Source organism: Balaenoptera physalus (assembly GCF_965194825.1).
Source record: "Balaenoptera physalus genome assembly, chromosome: 15".
Lineage (NCBI taxonomy): Eukaryota > Metazoa > Chordata > Mammalia > Artiodactyla > Balaenopteridae > Balaenoptera > Balaenoptera physalus.
Genome location: NC_138894.1, coordinates 2,109,155 through 2,129,456, shown reverse-complemented (window position 1 = coordinate 2,129,456; position 20,302 = coordinate 2,109,155). Strand labels below are relative to the sequence as shown.

Genomic DNA, 20,302 nt, shown 5'->3' with positions numbered 1-20,302 from the left:
CACTGTGGGATGCTGGGCTCTTCACCAGCAGTGGTGAAAGTGGGCAGCACAGACCCCACGGGCCTCCCCCTGTGCCTTTGGCTGCTCTGTGCCAGAGATCTCTCACGATCTGCTCTAAAATGTTTTGAAATGGAATCTTGTCATAGTGCTTCTCCTAATTTAATTCTTTGGAAATTACTGTTTCTAATTTCTTAGTTGTACCCATTTCTTTTAGAGAAATATGTAGTATAAATAATTTTTTAAAGTTGATTATAAAATTACTGCTTTCCAGTCTTGCATATTTTCATCTCCATTTAATCTGTTTTTAGTTAGCAAAAGATTGGCTTATTTTTAGTTCATATGTTGGATTGTAGTATTTAAAATACATATTTTCTGAACATGAGTAAGTGTACTAAGATAGTACATGTTTTTAACAGCATTCGACTATGACGTCCACATTGAGGAGATTGGGTGAAGACATATTCAAAGGAGTAGTGACTAAGGGCCTTCAGGATAATTCTTTCGAGCATTCTGTGGAGAGTAAACCAAAGACAGCTGCTTTCTTTAAGAGCTCCAGTTTACCGCTGAGATTTTTATCAACTTTAATTGTTCTCAAAACAGTCACACAAGGTAAGCTTTCAGATGTGCTTGTGGTATAATTTCTTGTCAATAACCAGAAGAGAATCCTCTGTAGTGGAGCAGTTCTTACATAGTTAAATATATTTTACGTTTTCAGAATGAGCTTTTGTGTTGTTTTATACTGGTGACCCATTGTTAAAAACTACTTTAATTGCTGAATTTGAGAAAAATGAGTGGTGGGTTGGCTTTGTTGCACCTCCCAGAGGCCCTTGTTGATGCTCTTAGATCACGTGCCCATAGCAACCTTTGCTGCCACCGCCCTTGCCTCTCCCACATGGTATTGAGATTGCTATTAATAGTTTACTGATTCCCACTAGAGCAGCACTTGGCAGACTAGAGCCCATGGGACAAATGTGGCCCACCACCTGTTTTGTCAATAAAGTTTTATTTGAACACAGTTATATTCATTTGTTTCCTGTTGTCTCTGTTTTTGCTGTATAACAACAGAGATGAGTAGTTGGCAACAGAGACAGCCTGCCCTCCATAGCCGATAAAGTTATTATGTGACCCTTCACAGAAAAAGTTTCTCAGCCCCCACACTCGTGTGTAAGTTTACCGCCTTGTTGCCCACTGCACACCCTGCACCCAGCCTGGTGCTTGATGTATACGAGGGAACGAGGAAATGAACGCATTAAAAATGTTTCCTTCAGGGACTTCCCTGGCGGTCCAGTGGTTAAGGCCCCGCGCTTCCACTGCAAGGGGGTGCGGGTTCGATCCCTGGCCGGGGAACTAAGGTCCTGCATGCCTCACGGCCAAAAAAAAAAATGTTTCCATCAAAGTTGGCCGTTTTTAGTACAGTTTTGAAATACAGCTCTAAGTAGTTATCTTTTTTGGATTATTAAATATGAGAACTTGTGTTAAGGTGAGTGATACCAAAGTAGTCAAACAATAAATAGACCATCTTTCTGTCGTCCCTGTTAAATTATATAACTCAGTCTGGGTGGTTGTTTTTTTAAGTGCGCAGTGACTACTTTCTCTGAAGTGTATTCTCCTGATTGTAAGGAATTTAAGGGAAAAACCAAACTGTGCGTCTGTGTTAGTTATCTTCTTCCTTACGGTTCTGGTTCCCAGAGTTCTAACAGATCGGGTGGTGACTGTCTGAAAGGTTGCTTGTGAGAAGGGGTATTAGCCAAAGCCAGAGTTCACCACGTGTCAACATACATGATAGCGTCATTTGATACAAGGTGATACTCATTACCGATGAAACGAATGGAAGGGAGAAATAAGCAGGAAGGGACTCGGTGCCTCCTGTCCCCCTTCTGTGCAGCACAGTATTGGACGTGCTGACCACCTGTGGTGACCTTAAACAAACGGGGATGAACATTGGAAAGGAATAGAGAAAACTGGTAACTCATGGGTACTCTGTGTAAGTCAGACAGAGAAACTGGCTGAGAGATCAGTGTGCTGTGGTCTGAATGTGTGTCGCCCTCAAAGTTCACACGAGGAGACCCTAATCCCCAGGGAGGTGGTGTCAGGAGATGGGCCTTTGGGAAGCGCTCAGGTCGTGAGGGTGGTGCCCAGATGATCAGGACCCCACAGAGCTCCCTCGGGCCTCCACCACGCAAGGACACAGCAAGAAGACCGTGAAGGGGGAGGAGGGCCCTCGCCAGACACCAAACCGGCCAGCACCTCGACCTCAGACCCCCAGAGCCGCGAGCAGGACTCTTCTGTCCTTTCCCAGACGTCCAGTCTCTGGCATTTTGTTACAGCAGCCCGAGTGGACTAAGGCCTAAGCTGGGTTTCAGAAAATGGGCTCCAGAGGAAATTCACAAAAATCTGTTGATTTTGACTACTAATCGTGACTAGAGCGTAACTACCGCGAGCATCAGTAACAAGCGGCTGTAATGTGTGAAAAAAAGAGATCTTGTTCATGTAAGCAAAACAAAATAATGTAAAAAATGTGGATATTAATCTAACATGGTGTCTGTAAAACCTCATCTGTTGTGAAATATAACAGGACATAAGTAAAGATTTGGTAAATAATGGGTGAATGAACAGGTTGATAAAGATTATCGCCGAAGTTAAAGGGCAGAAGTAAAGGACTTTTATTCTTCTTACCCGGGAAGACCAAGAGTATTAAAATCTATAAGACACCCCAGGTGGCTGCATCTAATGATACCAATTAAAATTCCAGTATGGTTTGTGTAAGTTGAGAGAGTAGTAGAAAAGTTTATTTGAAGAAATATTTGCAGTGAGCTTGATAATTTAAAGGAAACAAGTGAAATAGCAGCACTGGGGCAGAGGCTTGCCTTAGCAGATTTTAAAACTATTGTGATGTGTAATAAAAAATGAGTAATATTGATATAGAACATGATAATAGGAAAATAGTCCAGAATTGACACACAACTGGCACTTCATGTGGACTTACTGAATTAATGAATTTGATTGCTTCCTGGTCCAAGTCAGTTTTTTTTTTAAAAAAAAATCTGGAATCTATATTAATAATTTGTTCTGCTACCATTCTTTTTTTTTTTTAGTTTTTATTTATTTATATTTATTTTTGGCTGTGTTGGGTCTTCGTTTCTGTGTGAGGGTTTTCTCTAGTTGCGGCAAGTGGGGGCCACTCTTCATCGCGGTGTGCGGGCCTCTCACTGTCGCGGCCACTCTTGTTGCGGAGCACAAGCTCCAGACGCACAGGCTCAGTAGTTGTGGCTCACGGGCCTAGTTGCTCCGTGGCATGTGGGATCTTCCCAGACCAGGGCTCGAACCCATGTCCCCTGCATTGGCAGGCAGATTCTCAACCGCTGCGCCACCAGGGAAGCCCCCAAGTCAGTTTTTTAAGAACATAGAATCATAAGCCAGTCCCTGTGGAGCTGGTCCCCTGGTTCCCTGTTAGCCTTCATTTGTCAGGTGCCCCAGAGAGGTCGTGAGGGCTAGGAGGGGGCTGTTGGGTCTCAGCCAGAAAGCCGAGGAAGAGCCAGGAGAGCAGGAGGGCATGTAGGAAGTGCCGTTAGGGGCGGCGGTGCAAGTGTGGGGAAAGGGGATTGAGGCACGCTGTCTTGCCGCGCACTGCAGCAAGTTCCGGGAGAAGTAAACAAGTAAACATAAGAAAAGCTCTTAAATTAAACAGTAGACTTGGTGAGAGGACATTTCCTACTTATAAAATAGAAGTGTCTGTTACAAGATCGGTAAATTTAGTAGAAACAGTGGAGCATAGATGTGTTGGATAATACACATAATATTAAATGCTTAATAACCCAAACATATGTGGGTCTGTAAGGTGATTTCCTGTTCCATTGACTGGACAGCGCGGGTAGATTGTTCCTGAGAATCGACGCAGGTAGTGATCCTTGGTGTGGATTTGACACTGTCATGTCAAGCCCTTTGTATGTTGTCTGAATATAGTTATCCCCATTTGAGTGGTTATTAGGTCACAGAGCCTAGACCTTTGTGCCAGGGCCACACAGCAGTGTTTGACAGCGTGGTTCAGCTCAGCTCTGTCCGTTTCTAAATCCCACCTCGTGACCCTCCAGTGTGACTTCCCGAGACCATCAAAGAGGTAATAATAGCAAATGCCTCCACAGCGCCTGCAGTCCTGGGCTAAGCGCTGCGTACTGGCTGCTCTGAGCCTTCCAGCAGGGTGGCGAGGGGTCAGCGTTCTCTCACCTGCGTCCTGCAGGTGACACGTGGAGGCTAAGCCTGCGCCCTCTGTCACTGCTGTGCGGCTCTCCAACCCGTCACACAAAGCTAAGTGATCGGGGGATGTGCCACCGGAGGGGACATGTACAGCTTTGATTGCACTGTAATTTATGATCACTTTTGAAGTGCATTCTGGTTTCAGGAGCCACCAAGATGCATCATCACCTTTAATAAGACTTATTGTAAGGAAACAGTTCAAAAGGGAAGGAAGTCCCAGGTTGCTGGTGTGCTGTCTCGATGGTGGAGAAAGTGGGTGGGTTCTCGCGCTGTTGCCGGTCTTTTTCTAGCCACACACGGTGGTTTCAGGGTTACTCCCCACGGGAATCTGAGGGGGGACGTGGGGTTCTCATTTTTACAGAAGAACAAACTGGAAGGGAGCCAGATCTTTCTCGAGGACAGAGAAATGTCCTGCGTCATCAACAATGATAATGCATAGGTGTGGGAATCAGCGTGAAACATTTTAATACAACTCTCCGTGCATGCACACTCGCTTGATCCGTGTAAGGATACGAGGATTAGAAGAAGTGGTAAGAATCTTACCTGCTGGATTACCTGTCTTGGGGACAGCCTCTCCTGTCTGACTTAACGCGTGCGTCAGGGCTTGTTCTGTGGTCCTGCCCTACCCACCTCGGCCCTCGACCTGCGCGGGTTTGTGTGCTTGTGATTATGCCCTCACGCCTCCGGCTTAGAGGGGTGCGGGGTGACTGCCGTGCTCGGGGGCAGGAAGGCTTGGCCTGGGGAGGCGGCAGCGTGACCGGCAGGTGAGAGCTCAGCTCTGCAGCCGCACGCTCAGCCCCGTCCATGGTGTGCAGATCGGCCCCTCCCTTTTCTGTGTTTCCACCGCGACGTTGTGTTCTCAAGATTGAATGAGAAGGTTTAGCCAAGAGTCTGGCGTCCAGCAGGCCCCTAAGCAGTACGCTAGCCACTCTCGCCGTGGCCGTCATTACTGTCTGCTGTTATTAAACCGCTCAGGGTTGGTTTCACCTGAGACAGAATCGATCTGTTGGATGCCGTTGGGTTTCTGTCGCTGCTCATATGGACCATGTAAACCCTTGGTTCTTTGGGCTCAGCTCCGCTGGGAGGCTGGGCGGGGCTGGGCTGGGCTCCTCCCCCACGTGGCCCCTTGCCTGCGCCTGTCTACACCGCACCAGGGGCTGCCTGGCTGGAGCGAGGGAGCCCCAGGCCGTCTCTGCCACCTCTGCAGTCACAGTCCCAGGTGGGCCCGGCCGCAGAGGCGGAGTCGCTGCCGAGACTCCATGCGATCCTCTCAAGCCGGCCGTCGCCCACCGATGGCCTCTGATCAGGACTAAAAAGGTGGTCTCGTTGAACGTCGGGACGTTTCTTAGACACTCCGTAGTACGGCATGTGTATAGAAAGAAACCAGGTTTGGCACAGGTGGTAACTAAACTTTTTTAGAATACTCTTAGAGGTTAAATTGGGTTTTAGGAAATCTTCACTATTAGGGAAATTAAAGTAAGGAGGTAACTTTTAATTTCCCCCGAAAGATTAGACCACTTTAAAAAAATAACCAAATACCATCTTTCTACCCCCTCCAAATTAATAAAGGACTACTACTTTTTAAGTTTGCAAATCTGCTGTATCGTGCAGCCGTCGGCCCGTTTAATCTGAGGCAATGCCAAATGAGAAGGCAGAGGACTTAGTGTCAGATGCAGCGGGGCGGCACCAATAGAGGTGCTTGTCCCCGGGAGGGGCCGTCTGCGCTCTCCTGCCTCAGCAAGGCAGCTCCGGAGAGCAGCTGCGGCTTTGCCGACCTAGATACACAGTCGCTTTGCAGTGGTCTGTGAAGCTCAGAAGTTAAGTGCACTAGTGTGCCTTGGGCTAGATGCTACTAGAAGTAAAGATGAAGGGTGTTATAAATTGACGCAGAGGCACAGATCTTAAGTTCTAAAAATTCTTTCACATGTGTTTTAATTTCACACAGGTTATTCCCAGCTTCTCATTCTTTTTTTAAATAAATAAATTTATTTATTTATTTATTTTTGGCTGTGTTGGGTCTTCGTTGCTGCACGCGGGCTTTCTCTAGCTGCGGTGAGCGGGGACCACTTTTCGTTGCGGTGCGTGGGCTCCTCATTGCGGTGGCTTCTCTTGTTGCGGAGCACGGGCTCTAGGCGCGCAGGCTTCAGTAGTTGTGGCACGCGGGCTCAGTAGTTGTGGCACACGGGCTTAGCTGCTCCACGGCATGTGGGATCATCCCGGATCAGGGCTTGAACCCATGTCCCCTGCATTGGCAGGCGGATTCCTAACCACTGCGCCACCAGGGAAGTCCCAGCAGCTTCTCATTCTTAGTAATTAGGGTTCTAATTATTTCTTTAGTTTACATAGCATGGACACCAAAGAAGAGACAAAACCTGAGGCCAGAGGACAGGAATTTTAGTGGTGATCCTATCATATTTTCAGTGTGTTTCAGAACACTTCTGAGCCTTCTTTAAACAGAACTTTCAGCAGAAAAATTAACTCACTAGTGCGTGAACAGCATGAACAGTTTCTATTGCTCCGAATAGTGTGTTGAAAGACTTTTAGAAAACTGGAATGTTCTTGCACACTTGAAAGCGCGGTGTGAATTGTTGTAGCCATTGAAGCATCTTAACTCACCTGCGTTGATCCTGGCCACATCAGTGCTTCCCGGTCACCCGTGGAACATCTTGGAGAACGTTCCAGGGCCCCTGAGCGCAGGTGCCGTCCCTGCGTCGGCCGTGGTCGGACCTCCAGCCATTCGTCACGGTGGAGGCATCACGAGAGACCCCGGGCAGGTCAGTCTCCTGAGGCTCTTTGAGGGGCTCCTGTTTGGTCTGGATCAGAAGGCAGAAACCCTCGTTTAAAATCCATTGAGCACGTTTGTATAAACTTACATTTTGAAACAGGTGACCGCGTGGCAGCAGTAGCGAGAAAACGTCATCTCAGGAGCCTTGTCAAGATCGTGGTACTAATGCTGTTGAGATTTGTGGAAGCATGTGGCAGTGACAGTCAGATGTGGGAACTAACATTACTTGTGGTATTTACTGTTACACATCCATTGTTTTCTTTCTTGATGTAAAAAAGGAATGGTGTTTATTGTGACTGCGGCGTTACAGTAGGGAAATTCTGAACGACATTTGCCCTGTCATATAACGGAATGCCTCTCCCCGTTTGCCTTCAGCCTGTCGCCTCTGGTCGTGCAGTTTCCTTTCCTCTTGGATCCGTGGAGTGGCGGTGTTCCCTTCCTGCCGTCCGCCTCTGTTACCAGCTGGACCACTGACGCAGTGCTGCTTGGCGCCCTGTCTTTCAGCCGACCTTCTGGCGCAGGCGTTTGACTCCCTGTGTCTGGACTTGAAGGCGGATGAAGGGAAGAACCTGTTCTTGGAGTGCCAGGCTGTCCCGGTGGTGCTGAGCCACCTGAAGGTCTCCAGCAAAGGGCTCCTGTCCAGCGCCATCGACAGCCTGCTGCAGATGACAGTGGAGTCCAGTGAGTGTCACATCCGTCCTGAAAGTGTGGCTCTGCGGGTCAGGCCCTGGGGCCTCTTACACGCTACATGCTGTGCGGTAGAGTCTTTAGTCCCACCCCAGCCTTTCGTCCACATCTCCACTAACTCGGCACAGTTTCCAGGGGCCCCCGGCTGTGCGGATTCGCTCTGCAGCGTCACCCCTGTCCTCGAGCCTCTCTCTGCGCTCTGTGTCCCGTGTCGTCCCTGAGGCTGTGGGGGAGCGGGGCCCTCAGACACGCCCCCACCTGCAGGGGGTGGGGACCCGGTTCCCTCCGGTGGTAGTGCTGGTGTAACGCGCTCTTCCGACTTGCGGGTGTTGGCTCCTCACGCAGCCCGGATACGGACGAGGGTGCCGAGCCCGGCGCTCTGATTTGCTTTGGCTGCCTTGTTGTTTGGACCCCAGGTAAGCTCCCGACTTACACGAAGCAGCCATTTAGCTTCGGCCATTCTTTTTCACGTGGAGCTGCTCCTCTTCCCTGTGTTGCATTTCTGATGATGCCTTTCAGGAAGCGGAGACCGCAGACGGGAAGCCTGAGCTCCGCCTGGGAGTGAGCGCACGAGGGCGGGTGCCCGGTGGCCGGCCTTGGGCAGAGGGTTTGTAGGCAAGACACAGAAGCAAAGCGAAGCACCTGTGTATTTGTCTCTAATGTAATGTTTGCCTCATTTGGCTGTTAGGATCGTTGTTCTTGAGTTCGGTTTCTCAGATTCTGGTTGGGTTCTGCTCTGTCTGGTGGGCTGTGACCTGGGGGGACTGGATCCACCTAGTCTGGTGGCCGCCTTGTTTACTGACTGTCGTGACAGTATTTGGGGAAAGTGTGCTGGGTTCCCGGCGCTGGGTGGGAAGCTCAAGAAGACTGGTCCTTGGTGCGGAGGTGGAGAAGCGGTAGGAGCTCCGCCCGTCCTGGGCTCCTGCTGCCGCAGGGCCCCTTCTCCGCCCACCCCCGCTGCTCCCCAGGCGTGAGGGCTGCCCTTCGCTGTGCAGGCAGAGCTCTTTGGAAGCTGCTGTGACGCGTTTCCGTGAGTGTAAGTTGAGGTCTGCGTTGATTTACCTGAACATGCGTATTGTGAGCACACTGTCACTTTTAGATTGAGGGCTTCTGATCATCTGTTTGGGGCGTGAATGTAAATCATACAGTAACTGAGCAATGTGCTTTTAGAAAACTACTCTGCGGTTTCTTTTTTTCCTTCCTGTCAATGGTGAAAGCTGTTACTTCTCTGGGTTTAGCTGTGTAAGAACATGAGTCTTACTTTATTTTAAAGAACACCTTCCTGTTCTTGTCAGACGTAGTTTAAATAGAACATTTAAGTTTGTGTTTGTATTGTTAGTTTATTCTCTTGTGTGCCCCAGAATTCACCTTGTCCAAGGTGACACACCTGAATGGCAGTGATGTATTTGAGTACGTGTTGCACACCTTGTTTTTTTTAAGTAGAATTTACTTTTATTATAAAAGTAATAGAAATTCGGAAACTGGCAAAAAGCCAGGAAGTCTTAGTATCCAAAAATATGTACATTTGCAAGCACACCCTCCTCTATTGTGCTTTTTGCAAGCACTCTTTTTTTTTTTTTTTTTAAACATACTAAAGGTTTGTGGCAACCCTGCCTTGAGCAGGCCTGTTGGCACCATTTTTCCCCCAGCATTTGCTCACTTCCTGTCTCTGTGTCACGTTTTGGTAATTCTCACAGTGTTTCAAACTTTTTCATTATTATTATATTTGTTACGGTGATCTGTGATCAGTGGTCTTTGATGTTACTCTTGTAATGGTTTGGGGGGGCCGTGAACTGCACCCTTAGAAGATGGTGAACTTACTAATGTGTGTGTTCTGACTGCTCTGCCGGCCGCTCTTCCCTGCCACACAACAGTACTGAAGTTAGGCCAATTGATACCCTACAATGGCCTCTAAGTGTTCAAGTGAAAGGAAGACTCAAACGTCTCTCACTTTCAATCAAAAGCTAGAAATGATGAAGCTTAGTGAGGAAGGCATGTCGAAAGCCAAGATAGGCCTCAAGGCAGGTTTCTTGCAACAAACGCTTAGCCGAGCTGTGAGTGCAAAGGAAAAGTTCTCGAAGGAAATTAAAAGTGCTCCTCCAGCGAACACACAGATGATAAGAAAGTAAAATAGCCTTCTTGCTGATTGCAGAAAGTCTCGGTGTCTGGATAGAAGATCAAACCAGCCACCACATTCCCTTAAGGCAAAGCCTAATCCAGAGCAAGGCCCTGACTCTCTTCAATTCTGTGAAGGCTGAGAGAGGTGAGGAAGCTGCAGGAGAAAAGCCTGAAGCCAGCCGAGGTTGGTTCATGAGGTTTCAGGAAAGAAGCCGCCTCCATAACATAAAAGTACGCGAGGAAGCAGCAAGTGCTGATGGAGAAGCTGCAGCGGGTTATCCAGAAGATCCAGCTAAGAGAATTCATGAAGGTGCTAGGAAACAATATGGCTGAAAGCTTACCAATTTGAGGAAAGACATGGTTTTACAAATCTAAGTAGCTAACCAAATTCCAATGCTCAGTGAAGTTCAGGATAAACCCAAAGAGACCCACACGGAGACACATGATATTAAACTGTCAAAAGTCAAAGACAGAGAATCTTGAAGGCAGCAAGAGGAAGTGTGGTCTGCACACAATGGAATATTATTCAGCCTTAAAAAGGAAGGAAATTCTGGCACCTGTTACACCTTGGATGAGCCTTGAGGACATTATGCTCAGTGCAATAAGCCAGATACAGAAGAATAAATCCTGTATGATTCCACTCATGTGAGCGCCCTAGAATCATCAGATGTATAGAGACAGGAAGTAGGATGGTGGGGGCAGAGGCTGGAGGGGTGGCTAGTGTTTCACGGGGACAGAGTCAGCTGGGGAAGATGAACAGCTCGGGGGGGGGGGGATCGGGGGGATGTTTGCCCAATGGCGTGAATGCACTTCACACTAACAAAGACTACACTTTTATAAATGGTTAAAATGGTAAATTTTATGTTACGCATGTTTAACCACAATTTGAAAATTAAATATAAATGAACTTTTAGTACTCAAAAAGAAAAAAATTCAAGCAAGGAAGAACTGTAGAGAGCATTAAGTGTTTTTTCCAAAAAAATCCCCAGAAAGCTTGTCATTTGGAAATACCATCATCAGCGTTTGGTGGATGTGATTGCAGACACTGTCCTGTGCGTGTGTCCTTGGAGGAGGGGGGCGGGTGGGTGGGTGGCAGGTGGAGACACTGTAACACAGGGGACTCGTTACACACATTATTTAATGAGACGTGCTTAATCTAATAGGAAAAATGAAGCGGAGTTGAGTCAGAAATGATCACAAGTTCCTTCTGTTAAGAAATAAGGTGAAAGACATCGAGTCTCTCTATTTTACCTTTTTTATTGTAAAATACATACAACACGAAATCTCCCATTTTAACCATTTTTAAGTGTGCCCTGTTGGTTGCACCACTCAGTTTAGGCAGTGCTGACACCCAGCCGTGGAGGGAGGGGCACTGGCACCACCGCTCTCTCCTTCCCCCACCTCCACTTCCCGGCCCTTTAGTTTGTATCTTTCCTGTGACCGCAGAATCTGCACATTTGCTTCATGCTAGTTTCTTCTTCGCTTTATGTTAGTTTCACATTTAATCACATTCAGGGCTCAGGATTAGTCCTTTGACTGCAGCCTCTGCATTTCTGTTCTTAATTCTCAATGATCTCTTTTTTTTAAATTAATTAATTTATTTATTTATTTATTTTTGGCTGCGTTGGGTCTTCATTGCTGTGCGTGGGCTTTCTCTAGTTGTGGCGAGCGGGGGCTACTCTTTGTTGCGGTGTGCGGGCTTCTCACTGCGGTGGCTTCTCGTTGCGGAGCACAGGCTCTAGGCACGTGGGCTTCAGTAGTTGTAGCTCGCGGGCTCAGTAGTTGTGGCTCGCAGGCTCTAGAGCACAGGCTCAGTAGTTGTGGCGCACGGGCTTAGTTGCTCCGCGGCATGTGGGATCTTCCCAGACCAGGACTTGAACCCGTGTCCCCTGCACTAGCAGGCGGATTCTTAGCCACTGCACCACCAGGGAAGCCCCTGAACAATCTCTTAATCTTGCTCCCTCGCCTGTGTGCACCCCCAGTTTAGGAGGTGCTGTGGAGGCTGCTTCGTGTGTTGGAAGTGCTGCCGGGGCGCCTACACTCACGGAGGTCCCGTCTGAGTGCTCATGCTGGGTCACACGCGGTGCTTTGCAGCTGTCTCGAGAGGCCAGTGGGCAACCCGGCCTTCCCAGCAGTGGTGCCCTGCTGCTCTCCTGGGTGGTTGATGGCTGCTTCCTCCCGCAAGCCCAGGGTGTAGCCCTTGGACGTTGTCTCGGTTGCTGTTGTGCTCGTTGGATCTGCAGGTTCAGTTCTGTGTCCACTTAGCATTTCACATATAACATAATATGTAATACTTTTCTTTTATTAACTTTATATTGTTCGGAACACTAGTTGTCCTCATGGATCTTTTTTGATGGTTTTCCATATCTTGGCTTCTTTCTGGTCCTTTCATTTTGGTTTTCACTCTCTGTGATGATCGGATTGTTACGATAGTAATCTAATTTTCAGCTCTGTCCTTTCGGTTTCTTGATGTTTTAATTTATTACTTCTTTAATGGTGGTGTTTTGATTCTCTCTCTCTTAAATCCTGTTGTTTATCATCTTTTCTTTCTTATTTTATTGACTAGCCTTGTTCTTATTAGGTTAACTGAGACCTCAGAACTCTTGTGGAAAACTGTTCTGTTCTTTGTGTTTTCTTTTAGGTTTGACTCTGCCTTGTGTGTGCTATATCCCTTTCCGATTGATTGGTTGATTGATTGCTGTAACATGCTCACCGAGTTGACGTGCTGTCTCTCTCTCTTTTTTTAAATCTATTTTATACATATTAGTGTATATATGTCAATCCCAGTCTCCCAATCCTTCCCCCCCCCGCCCCCTGCTTGGTGTCCATACGTTTGTTCTCTACATCTGTGTCTCTGTTTCTGCCTTGCAAACCGGTTCATCTGTCTCTGATGACTGGTTCCCTGTCCTCGTGGACGGGGCGGGCCTTCTACGCTCTGCCTACCATTCGTCCCCGTCCAGGTGTTCTCTCCCTTCCGTGCCACAGTTTGAAAGCCCTTTTCCCTAATGTATCCATTCTTTCCTGTAGCCGGTGGCTCTGGTGGTGACATGCTCTTTGCCAGATTCTCAGGGCTGTGTTCTCACTTCTCAGATTCTGCTAAAATATCTCATTTGGGTTCATTTAATCTAGTTAGTGGGAGGCGTGGGTGTCCTGTTCCCATAGAGAAATTCTCTTGGCTTCAGCTGGTTCCCAGTACAGTTCGCTCTGGGACTTTGTTTTCAGTTGATTGTCTGTCGGAAGAGTGAAGAGGCGGCAGTGGCTCCCCTGCGGGTTTGCTGGGGGGGGGGGGGGGTTGGTGAGAATTCCCGAGGTTGTGTCCCCTCCCCCGTGTCTTGCGGAAGAGGGGCGTCGAGGTGGGCTCAGGCCCTGCTCTGGAACTTGGTGCTTCTGTCCTGGGCCGCCTGCTGCCAGTTTTAAGGTCGTGACGAGGACTTCTCCCCTTCCTGTGTCTGTGTGTGGGTTTGGTTTTGTAAATGAGGTTTTTTGTTTTTTGTTTCATTTGTTTTACGATTTTTGATCCATATGACTAGGTGTTGGGGAGAGAAATTCTCTCAAGCACTTTTATCTTCCCATTTTAATCAGTGAAGACATCAGTGAAGTTTAGAAGAGGAATCACCTGGCCTTTTGGGCCTTCCGTTCTTCTTTTCCTCTCTCGTACTGGCCACGTGTATTCAAATTGAAATTCTTCTAAGCTTAAAAAATACATAAAGTTAAACACTGTAGTACTGAAAAAAATGTTAAGACTACAATGTTTCACCCTTATAGGTAAACCTAACCTAAGGCATATATGAATCTTAGAATTTCCTTTCTCTTATTTAATGTCTGTCTCACAGGTCAGAAGAGAGATTGGAAATCAAGCCAGTGAACCTCTTTTGCTTCTAAAAGACCTTTATAAGCTTTACTTTTAAAATATGCGGGTATATTAAACTCTTTGGATGGTCTTGGCCTTTTTCCATTACAGAGGTCATACAAGGAAGTTCACTTTTATTTGGAAGTGCTTACTTGTAAATGTCTGTGTTTTTATTCATGCCAGGACCTGATTTACACGTAAAGTAAAGCAAAATAAAGGGAGATGCACTCTCTTACACTTTTGCAATTTACAAACAACTATCATAACTTTCTTAGGTGTTTTGGGGGCTTTTAAATGGAAAGCATTGATACTGTGGCCTGTAGCAGTGTCGAGAACCCCCAGAGGTGGCTCCGGCAGTGACTGGGGACTGGTCCCTCTCCCCGGACCTCACTCGTCAGCCGTGCAGTGGTCAGCCTTCCGGTTGAGAGTGACTTGCACCACGGGTCTCAGGATGTGAACCAAAGAAGGTGTACCATTGCTTAACGAAGCTGCTTGAACTCTCGGTGTATTTTTAATCTATTTGCAGATTATGTGCACCATACTCGTAACCTAAAGTTCATTCTTCAGAAAGAGTCTGTGTGTCTGAGATCGAAACACATGTAGACACTTGGTGGACTCCTGTGGGGAGGTGTGCATTTCCCCTCCTGCTTCTCACCTCGGGGTCCCGTGCAAAGGGCACACTGACCTTGTCTCCATGCACCAGCTTTCACTTCCTGTTACCAGAACATTCCTCCGACTGTTATCTTGGGTTTTGCCAATTTCACTACTTAATAGTTTATTTTACTCAGTACACCATCAAAATACTGACATAGAGTCTTTCCGGCTGTGCTTATGTGCTCAAAAAGAATGATGAGTGCAAATTTCTCTTATTCTTATGTCCTTTAGTCACTGATTTGGCTTGAAATAAAGTTCTGTCTCCATTGTGGGAGCCCCTGAGTTTTACAGGGGAATTTAACTATTTTAAAGGCCACAGTTTAATGTTATTGTATGATTTTTGTTTCTGTCCAAGCTTCCCTAATTACAAATATAAGTGATTTACACCTTGGAAAGCATTTTTACACATTGTTTTGTTCAGTGGAGCTTTCAGTTTTCACGGTTACAGACTTTACAGGGACTCTTTTTCATACACCTTTGTATACGTCTCTGTCAAAGGATATACACACTTAAGTCTTTTCATACGAATTTGGCAAATTCCAGTTATTTCATTACATCAATACTGAGTTGAATATTTTTACTGCTTTTGTTCTGTTTTGAGTTGCTTGCTTGTACCCTTTGCTCATTTCTAAAAATATTAGGTCCATCTTTTTCTTAATGATTTATAAGAGCTCTTTTTATAGTAAAATATCAATTCTTCTGGCAAATATATTACGAGGAGATTTCTGCCCCCCACTCCCGCCCCACCAAGTTTGGCATTTCCCTTTTGTTTTGCTTTTTAGAGCATTCGCCTTTTAATTTGTTCTAATTTCTTTTACATAGACATTTACGTTTTTTACTTTATAAAATTTTTCAATCTTTTATGAATCTTTCCCACTTTTGCTTTTATGCTTTAAAAAGTTTTTTTTCCTATTCAGCAATTATGTAAGTTGTCATTAGCACGTAAATGCAATTCTTAAATTTAGGGTTTTTAAAAAATTACTACCCCAACAGGATTTCTTACCGCTAAGTATTTAAACAGCGTCCTCTTACGGACTTTCTTCTAGATTCCGCTTAATGGAAGTTTGACACCAGGGGAAATGGTCTTACCTTCGGTTTGCATCGTTCAGCAAGAGCCAGTAGTATTTTAATTCTTCAGATGATGGCACTTTTCCCCATAGTTTAAGAGGGGAAAGAATGAAAACCCAATTCAGTGTTGGTAAGCCCCGCCCCCAGGTGCGCTGGCCCCTCACCGCGGACCTGCCTGTCTTGCAGGGTTCCTGCAGCCCTTCCTGGAGGTGTGCAGCTGCTCCCTCTTCTTCCGGACCTGCTCGGTGCTGCTCCGGGGCCCAAAGCTTGATCTCCACATCCTAGAGAAGCTCAGCATCATCCTACAGAAACTGTCCAAAATCAAGTAAGAATTTCGTATTTCTAACATTTTTTATTAGAACATATCTTACTGTGATCATTTAGATGTTTCCGAATCCTGTAGTGGCTCAACTGTGATGACTAAATCAAAGTTTCCAATAAATGTGTAGAATATTAACACTGATCCAAGACCACGCGCTTAGTGACAGAGTGAACCCTCGAACAGCTTCCTGCACACTGGTGTTCTGTGATGCAACAGGTGAAAATAAGGGAGAGAATAAAAGAATATATTTTGTAGATCCTTATTATTGACTGCAGTGAGTTTAGGGAAGAGAATGAATCAGGCAGAAAAGATTTTAAATGATGCTGGTAACAAACTCTCATGGGCATGCTACTGCCACTAGTTTGGTTTTATTGCAAGAATTGAGGGCTTTCTTTTCATATTTCTTCTTTCCCCAATGCACACACTGGTATAACCAGTTTTTAAATTATAAAAAAAGGACATAGACTTTAAGCTGTGTTCTCCTGGAATCTTGTATACGCTCGTGTTTCTCTTGAGGCACCTCTGAGCACCTTCTGTCCATTGCGTTTTTATGACAGTGCAGTGTTGGGCCAGTTCAGCTCCTCTGCCCACCCCGCCCCCGTCCCCCCGCCTGTGACCTCCATGGCAGTGAAACGGGCTATCTCGCCAGGCCTCAGCATGCAGGGATCGTGAATACAACGCATCCTGAAATTACTTGTGGTTGTGTGACCGCAGGTCTGTCTGTTCTGTTTGGTGTCGCACACCGTACCACACTGTAGGGAATTATTAATTGTCAAATTGTAACCTCATACGCAACTCACCAAATTATTAGTTTAGCTCTGGTATCAGCTAAACTTGTCAGTTCATTGTTTTCCTTTTCCTGCAGGCTGACTAGCTGTGATTGTCTTGATTTGTAATCAGTAAATTCTCGAGGAGGCCTGTTGCCGTTTACCCTCTGTGGTGGCACAAGGCTGCAGTGGCGTCACTTAGGTTTAATTTCTTCTCAGCTCTTAATCCCTGGGCTTTGTTGAAGTAGTGCCCAGTGCAGCTGTGTCCTTCGGCCAGAGTGCTTTACGGCTGGCGATGTGTTTTGTAGTTTGTGTTCATTTCAGACGTAGATAAAGAACTAGAACGAAGCTTGAATGAGGAGTTGGGAGTAGTTGACGCCCAAGCAAGTCTTAGCGTAAATCTGTAAACCCTTCTGTATCGGGTGGTGGTCACGTGGGTTACTGGAGAGGCAAAGAGATAGATGTACACAAGGAAATAGGAAATATGCTACCAGGTGTCATTCTCACTAATCGAAAGTGAAGTTACTGACTGGTTACTATACAGAGGATGGTTGCAAAGGTATTTTGGAGCCAAGTCAAGAGGCCAAGTAATATTCTGCTACATTAGGAAGCCCAGCCTACTTAAAATAAGGTGGTCAAGTATTTCACTCTTTCCGGCTGTGAGGGAAAAGTCCGCTCTAGTAGTGAATAGGGTGCAGGTTTCAGGATGATAAAGCATTCTCTTTTCTCCTTGAATACTTTTCCACTTTAGGCCTATTTCATACAAGCTGTTTTGTTTGTCTTGGCATGTTAATCCTTTAGTTACCCATTTGCCCACATTTACACATAACGTATCTCTCACTGTCCCTAAGTGCGCGTAATTCAATTAATGTGCTCATTCTCTTACAGGAGTAATAAGAAGCTCTTTGAACTCTTTACAGTTCATCTGATGCTTCAAGAAATACAAAGGACGACACATCCAGAGCATGCATTTCTCTGTATTAACCTGAATTCAACTCTGTTCAATTTGGGTTTAACAAAATGCAACTCCCTGGCCGCCAGTGCAAACCCTTAGGCTGGCTCATTATTATTTATAGGTATTACCTATGTGTCGCTACTTGTAAGATTGTAAAAATCACCAAAGTAACTACCAAGTAAAGTTACGAGTAGCATCATTTATCATGAAAAATGGAAAATTTTTTTAACCTTTAAAATGAAACCTGTAGAAGCTGTGGAATGTGGATTTCTTCCATTCAGCTAAGGTGGTACTAATGTACACGATGGAATTTTCAGGGTTAATGACCCTGGGGTTACGTTTTGTAAAAATGTTGTAGGAAAATTCTTTGGAATAAATTGGCATGCATATGGGAACAAGGTTAGAGCATGTCATCGTTCTGTTTTCTTAATATGTTAAAAGTGCCCCTTCTAGAAGCATATGTACACACACTTTAGCCGCCATAGTTCCCGCACCCAGAGAGCTCTCTTGCCATCAGAGGTGAGTGATGTAGCCAGAGGTCTGGGTAGAGCTCGGGGCGTAGGACAGAAAACTGATACACAGAAGAAATCATACTGAAGACTCACAGAGATTATCCTCTATCAGCATTTAATCTCATTTTCAGAATCAGGAAGAAAGTCTCAGGAAATTTGGGCCTCTTCAAAAGAAGGTAAGAAACTGTGCTGTTTGTGAAGTAGAAACAGAAATCCATAAAGAAAGAGCTGGCTAATGTGGCACTTAAAAATGCAGAAGCGACAGTGAACGTGAGAAACAAACCCATCATCAGTGCTTCAGGAGGTGGAGCCAGTGCTGGGCAGCAGGGGAGGTGCCGGGAGAGGGCGGCGGGCGCACAGCGTCGGGGCTGGTGCTTCTTTCCGAAGGGGCCACAGGGCACAGGCCGAGCAGGAGCTGAGCTGAGAGCCGGAGTCGAGTGGGGACTGAAGGCCTGTGAGCACACGCCAGGGATGATGGGCCGCCACCTGCAGGAGAAGAAAAGCAAGCCAGCTCCTGCGATGCCAGAGGTCGATCGGGAGGACTTACACCTAGTGAGCATGCCTGTCGTCGGTGTTTTCAGGTTTGCAGGTGTTCAGAAGTTATCCGCTTACGTACTATTCCTGAGGAAAGAAACTGCACAGATTATTCTAACCAACTTAAAATTGAGTTTATTAACTCAACCTCGTACCAAAAGACTGTAGTGGGCTCTGAAACATAAATAGGTTTAAAGGTTTGTTGTAATTTGTGTATAAAATGGAATGAAATGTTAAATTCCTCAAAAGGGTAAATAATGGGGAAAGCAGTAGTTGAGAGTATTTGGATGAGACTCTATTAATCGATGTCAAAAACAGAATTAACAGGGGCCCTGGGATCTAGGTGGAGAGGGGGAGCTAGTTAGGAGCAGTTTTCTACATTTTCACCATTCCATTTCACTACTGACTTTGACAGAAAAATGAAGGATAAAGAATGCTTTTGGAAAATGTCAGAGTAACCACTATTAAAAGCAGAAGAGATTGCTTTTAACTGAAAACTAAAATACGTATACAGACATGGCAAAACATAGAAAGCCAGGAACATGTGAAGAATAAAAATACATATTTAGGATAAGTAAGGGAGGTTTTTAAAATTATGAATAAATTCTGTATTGCCCTATGTTGATAAATTTGCAAATCTGGATGGAATGGACTGTTTTCTAGAAAAAGACAAACTATCAGAATTGCCTCAAGAAGTCTGCAATAGAAAATCATTAAAGTCTTATAAAAGCGTGAAAATTAATTTTTAAAATGACATTAATTCCAGATGTTTTGCAGGTGAATTGTTTTAACATTTCAAAGAGGAAATATTTAAAGCTATTTAAACTGGCCCAGAATGTAGGAAAAAACATTCATTTTATACAGATAGCATGAACCCAGTACCAAAAATTGTCAAAGAAAGAAAGAATAAAAGGTTCAAAAGTTTCAAAGAAATGTGAACAAATCAACACCAACCGTATGTTACAGGAACATTAATCCACGACCAACTAGGGTAGCATGCGTTCTAGAAATACCAGGTTGGCTTTCTGGTAATAAAAAAATATATAGTTTCCTGTATTTGCTGAGCAAAGGTAGAAAGCCATACACTCTATAATTCAACTTAGATTCCTGATAAAACTCACTACAGTATGTTTAAAGGGCCATGAAATCAGCAAAGTTACTGTGAAACACTGGACACATGCCTGTTAAAAGTCCTGTGACACATGGTGGATGTTTAAGGAAGCGTAACATTGGGGAAGGAGGTGCAGGTGAGGTGCCCACCTGGGGAGCTTACGGAACCTTAGCAGGATGTCCGTTTACAAGATAAACGTACAATTGCAGAGCTTTTAAATACTCCAGCAATCACTAATTAGAAATTACTGTTTCACTTCAGTGTTAGTAGTGAAGTTAATAGTTTACATAATAAACTTTTATGAAACAGGAATCAAACGTTAACAAGGAAGGTTCAGAACCTAATGAGCAACTGTCCAAGCTTGGCTGCCAGACATTGGGGAGGATTTGATGGGGACGGACTCCGTGTTCTGGGTGGGAGGCCACATCTCCCCGAGTTGCTCTACATTTCAACTAAAACTAATCCCAATCAGAATTCCAAAAGAATTCTTTTTAGAACTTGGGAAAATCATCGTAACTCATCTGGAAAAATTAACAGGCAGGATTAGAGAAAGAAGTTTTTGGTACTTGTCAACACTGAGCTGAGTTCTTACCTGTGTTGTTGTTTAATCCTCGTCAGAGCCTTGCACTGGGTCTTGTCATTGTCGCCCTCACACAGGTTGGAAGAGACACGGGCTGGGGAGACC

General features: G+C 45.6%; 2 protein-coding genes across 14 annotated transcripts in view; one reads left to right on the top strand and one right to left on the bottom strand.

Annotated features, from left to right (window-relative positions):
- The window catches only part of CCDC138 (coiled-coil domain containing 138), a 60,352-nt gene extending 41,104 nt beyond the window's left edge, over nucleotides 1–19,248 (top strand). For 10 of the 13 annotated variants that reach the window (XM_082426484.1, XM_082426481.1, XM_082426488.1 and 7 more), the window contains 4 exons: nucleotides 417–609; nucleotides 7,544–7,720; nucleotides 15,603–15,741; nucleotides 17,394–17,863. In XM_082426484.1, the coding sequence (XP_082282610.1) occupies nucleotides 417–609; nucleotides 7,544–7,720; nucleotides 15,603–15,741; nucleotides 17,394–17,559 (675 nt within the window). In that variant the 3' untranslated portion in view covers nucleotides 17,560–17,863. Of the gene's footprint in view, nucleotides 1–416; nucleotides 610–7,543; nucleotides 7,721–15,602; nucleotides 15,742–17,393; nucleotides 17,864–18,103 lie in introns of those variants that run through there. The other 3 variants (XM_082426487.1, XM_082426486.1, XM_082426482.1) reach the window with 2 other exon arrangements.
- Nucleotides 18,789–20,302, bottom strand: part of EDAR (ectodysplasin A receptor) — a 58,991-nt gene continuing 57,477 nt past the window's right edge. Inside the window, exon 10 of the mRNA XM_082426494.1 lies at nucleotides 18,789–20,301. Within this exon, the coding sequence (XP_082282620.1) occupies nucleotides 20,267–20,301 (35 nt within the window). The 3' untranslated portion in view covers nucleotides 18,789–20,266. The remainder of the gene's footprint in view (nucleotide 20,302) is intronic.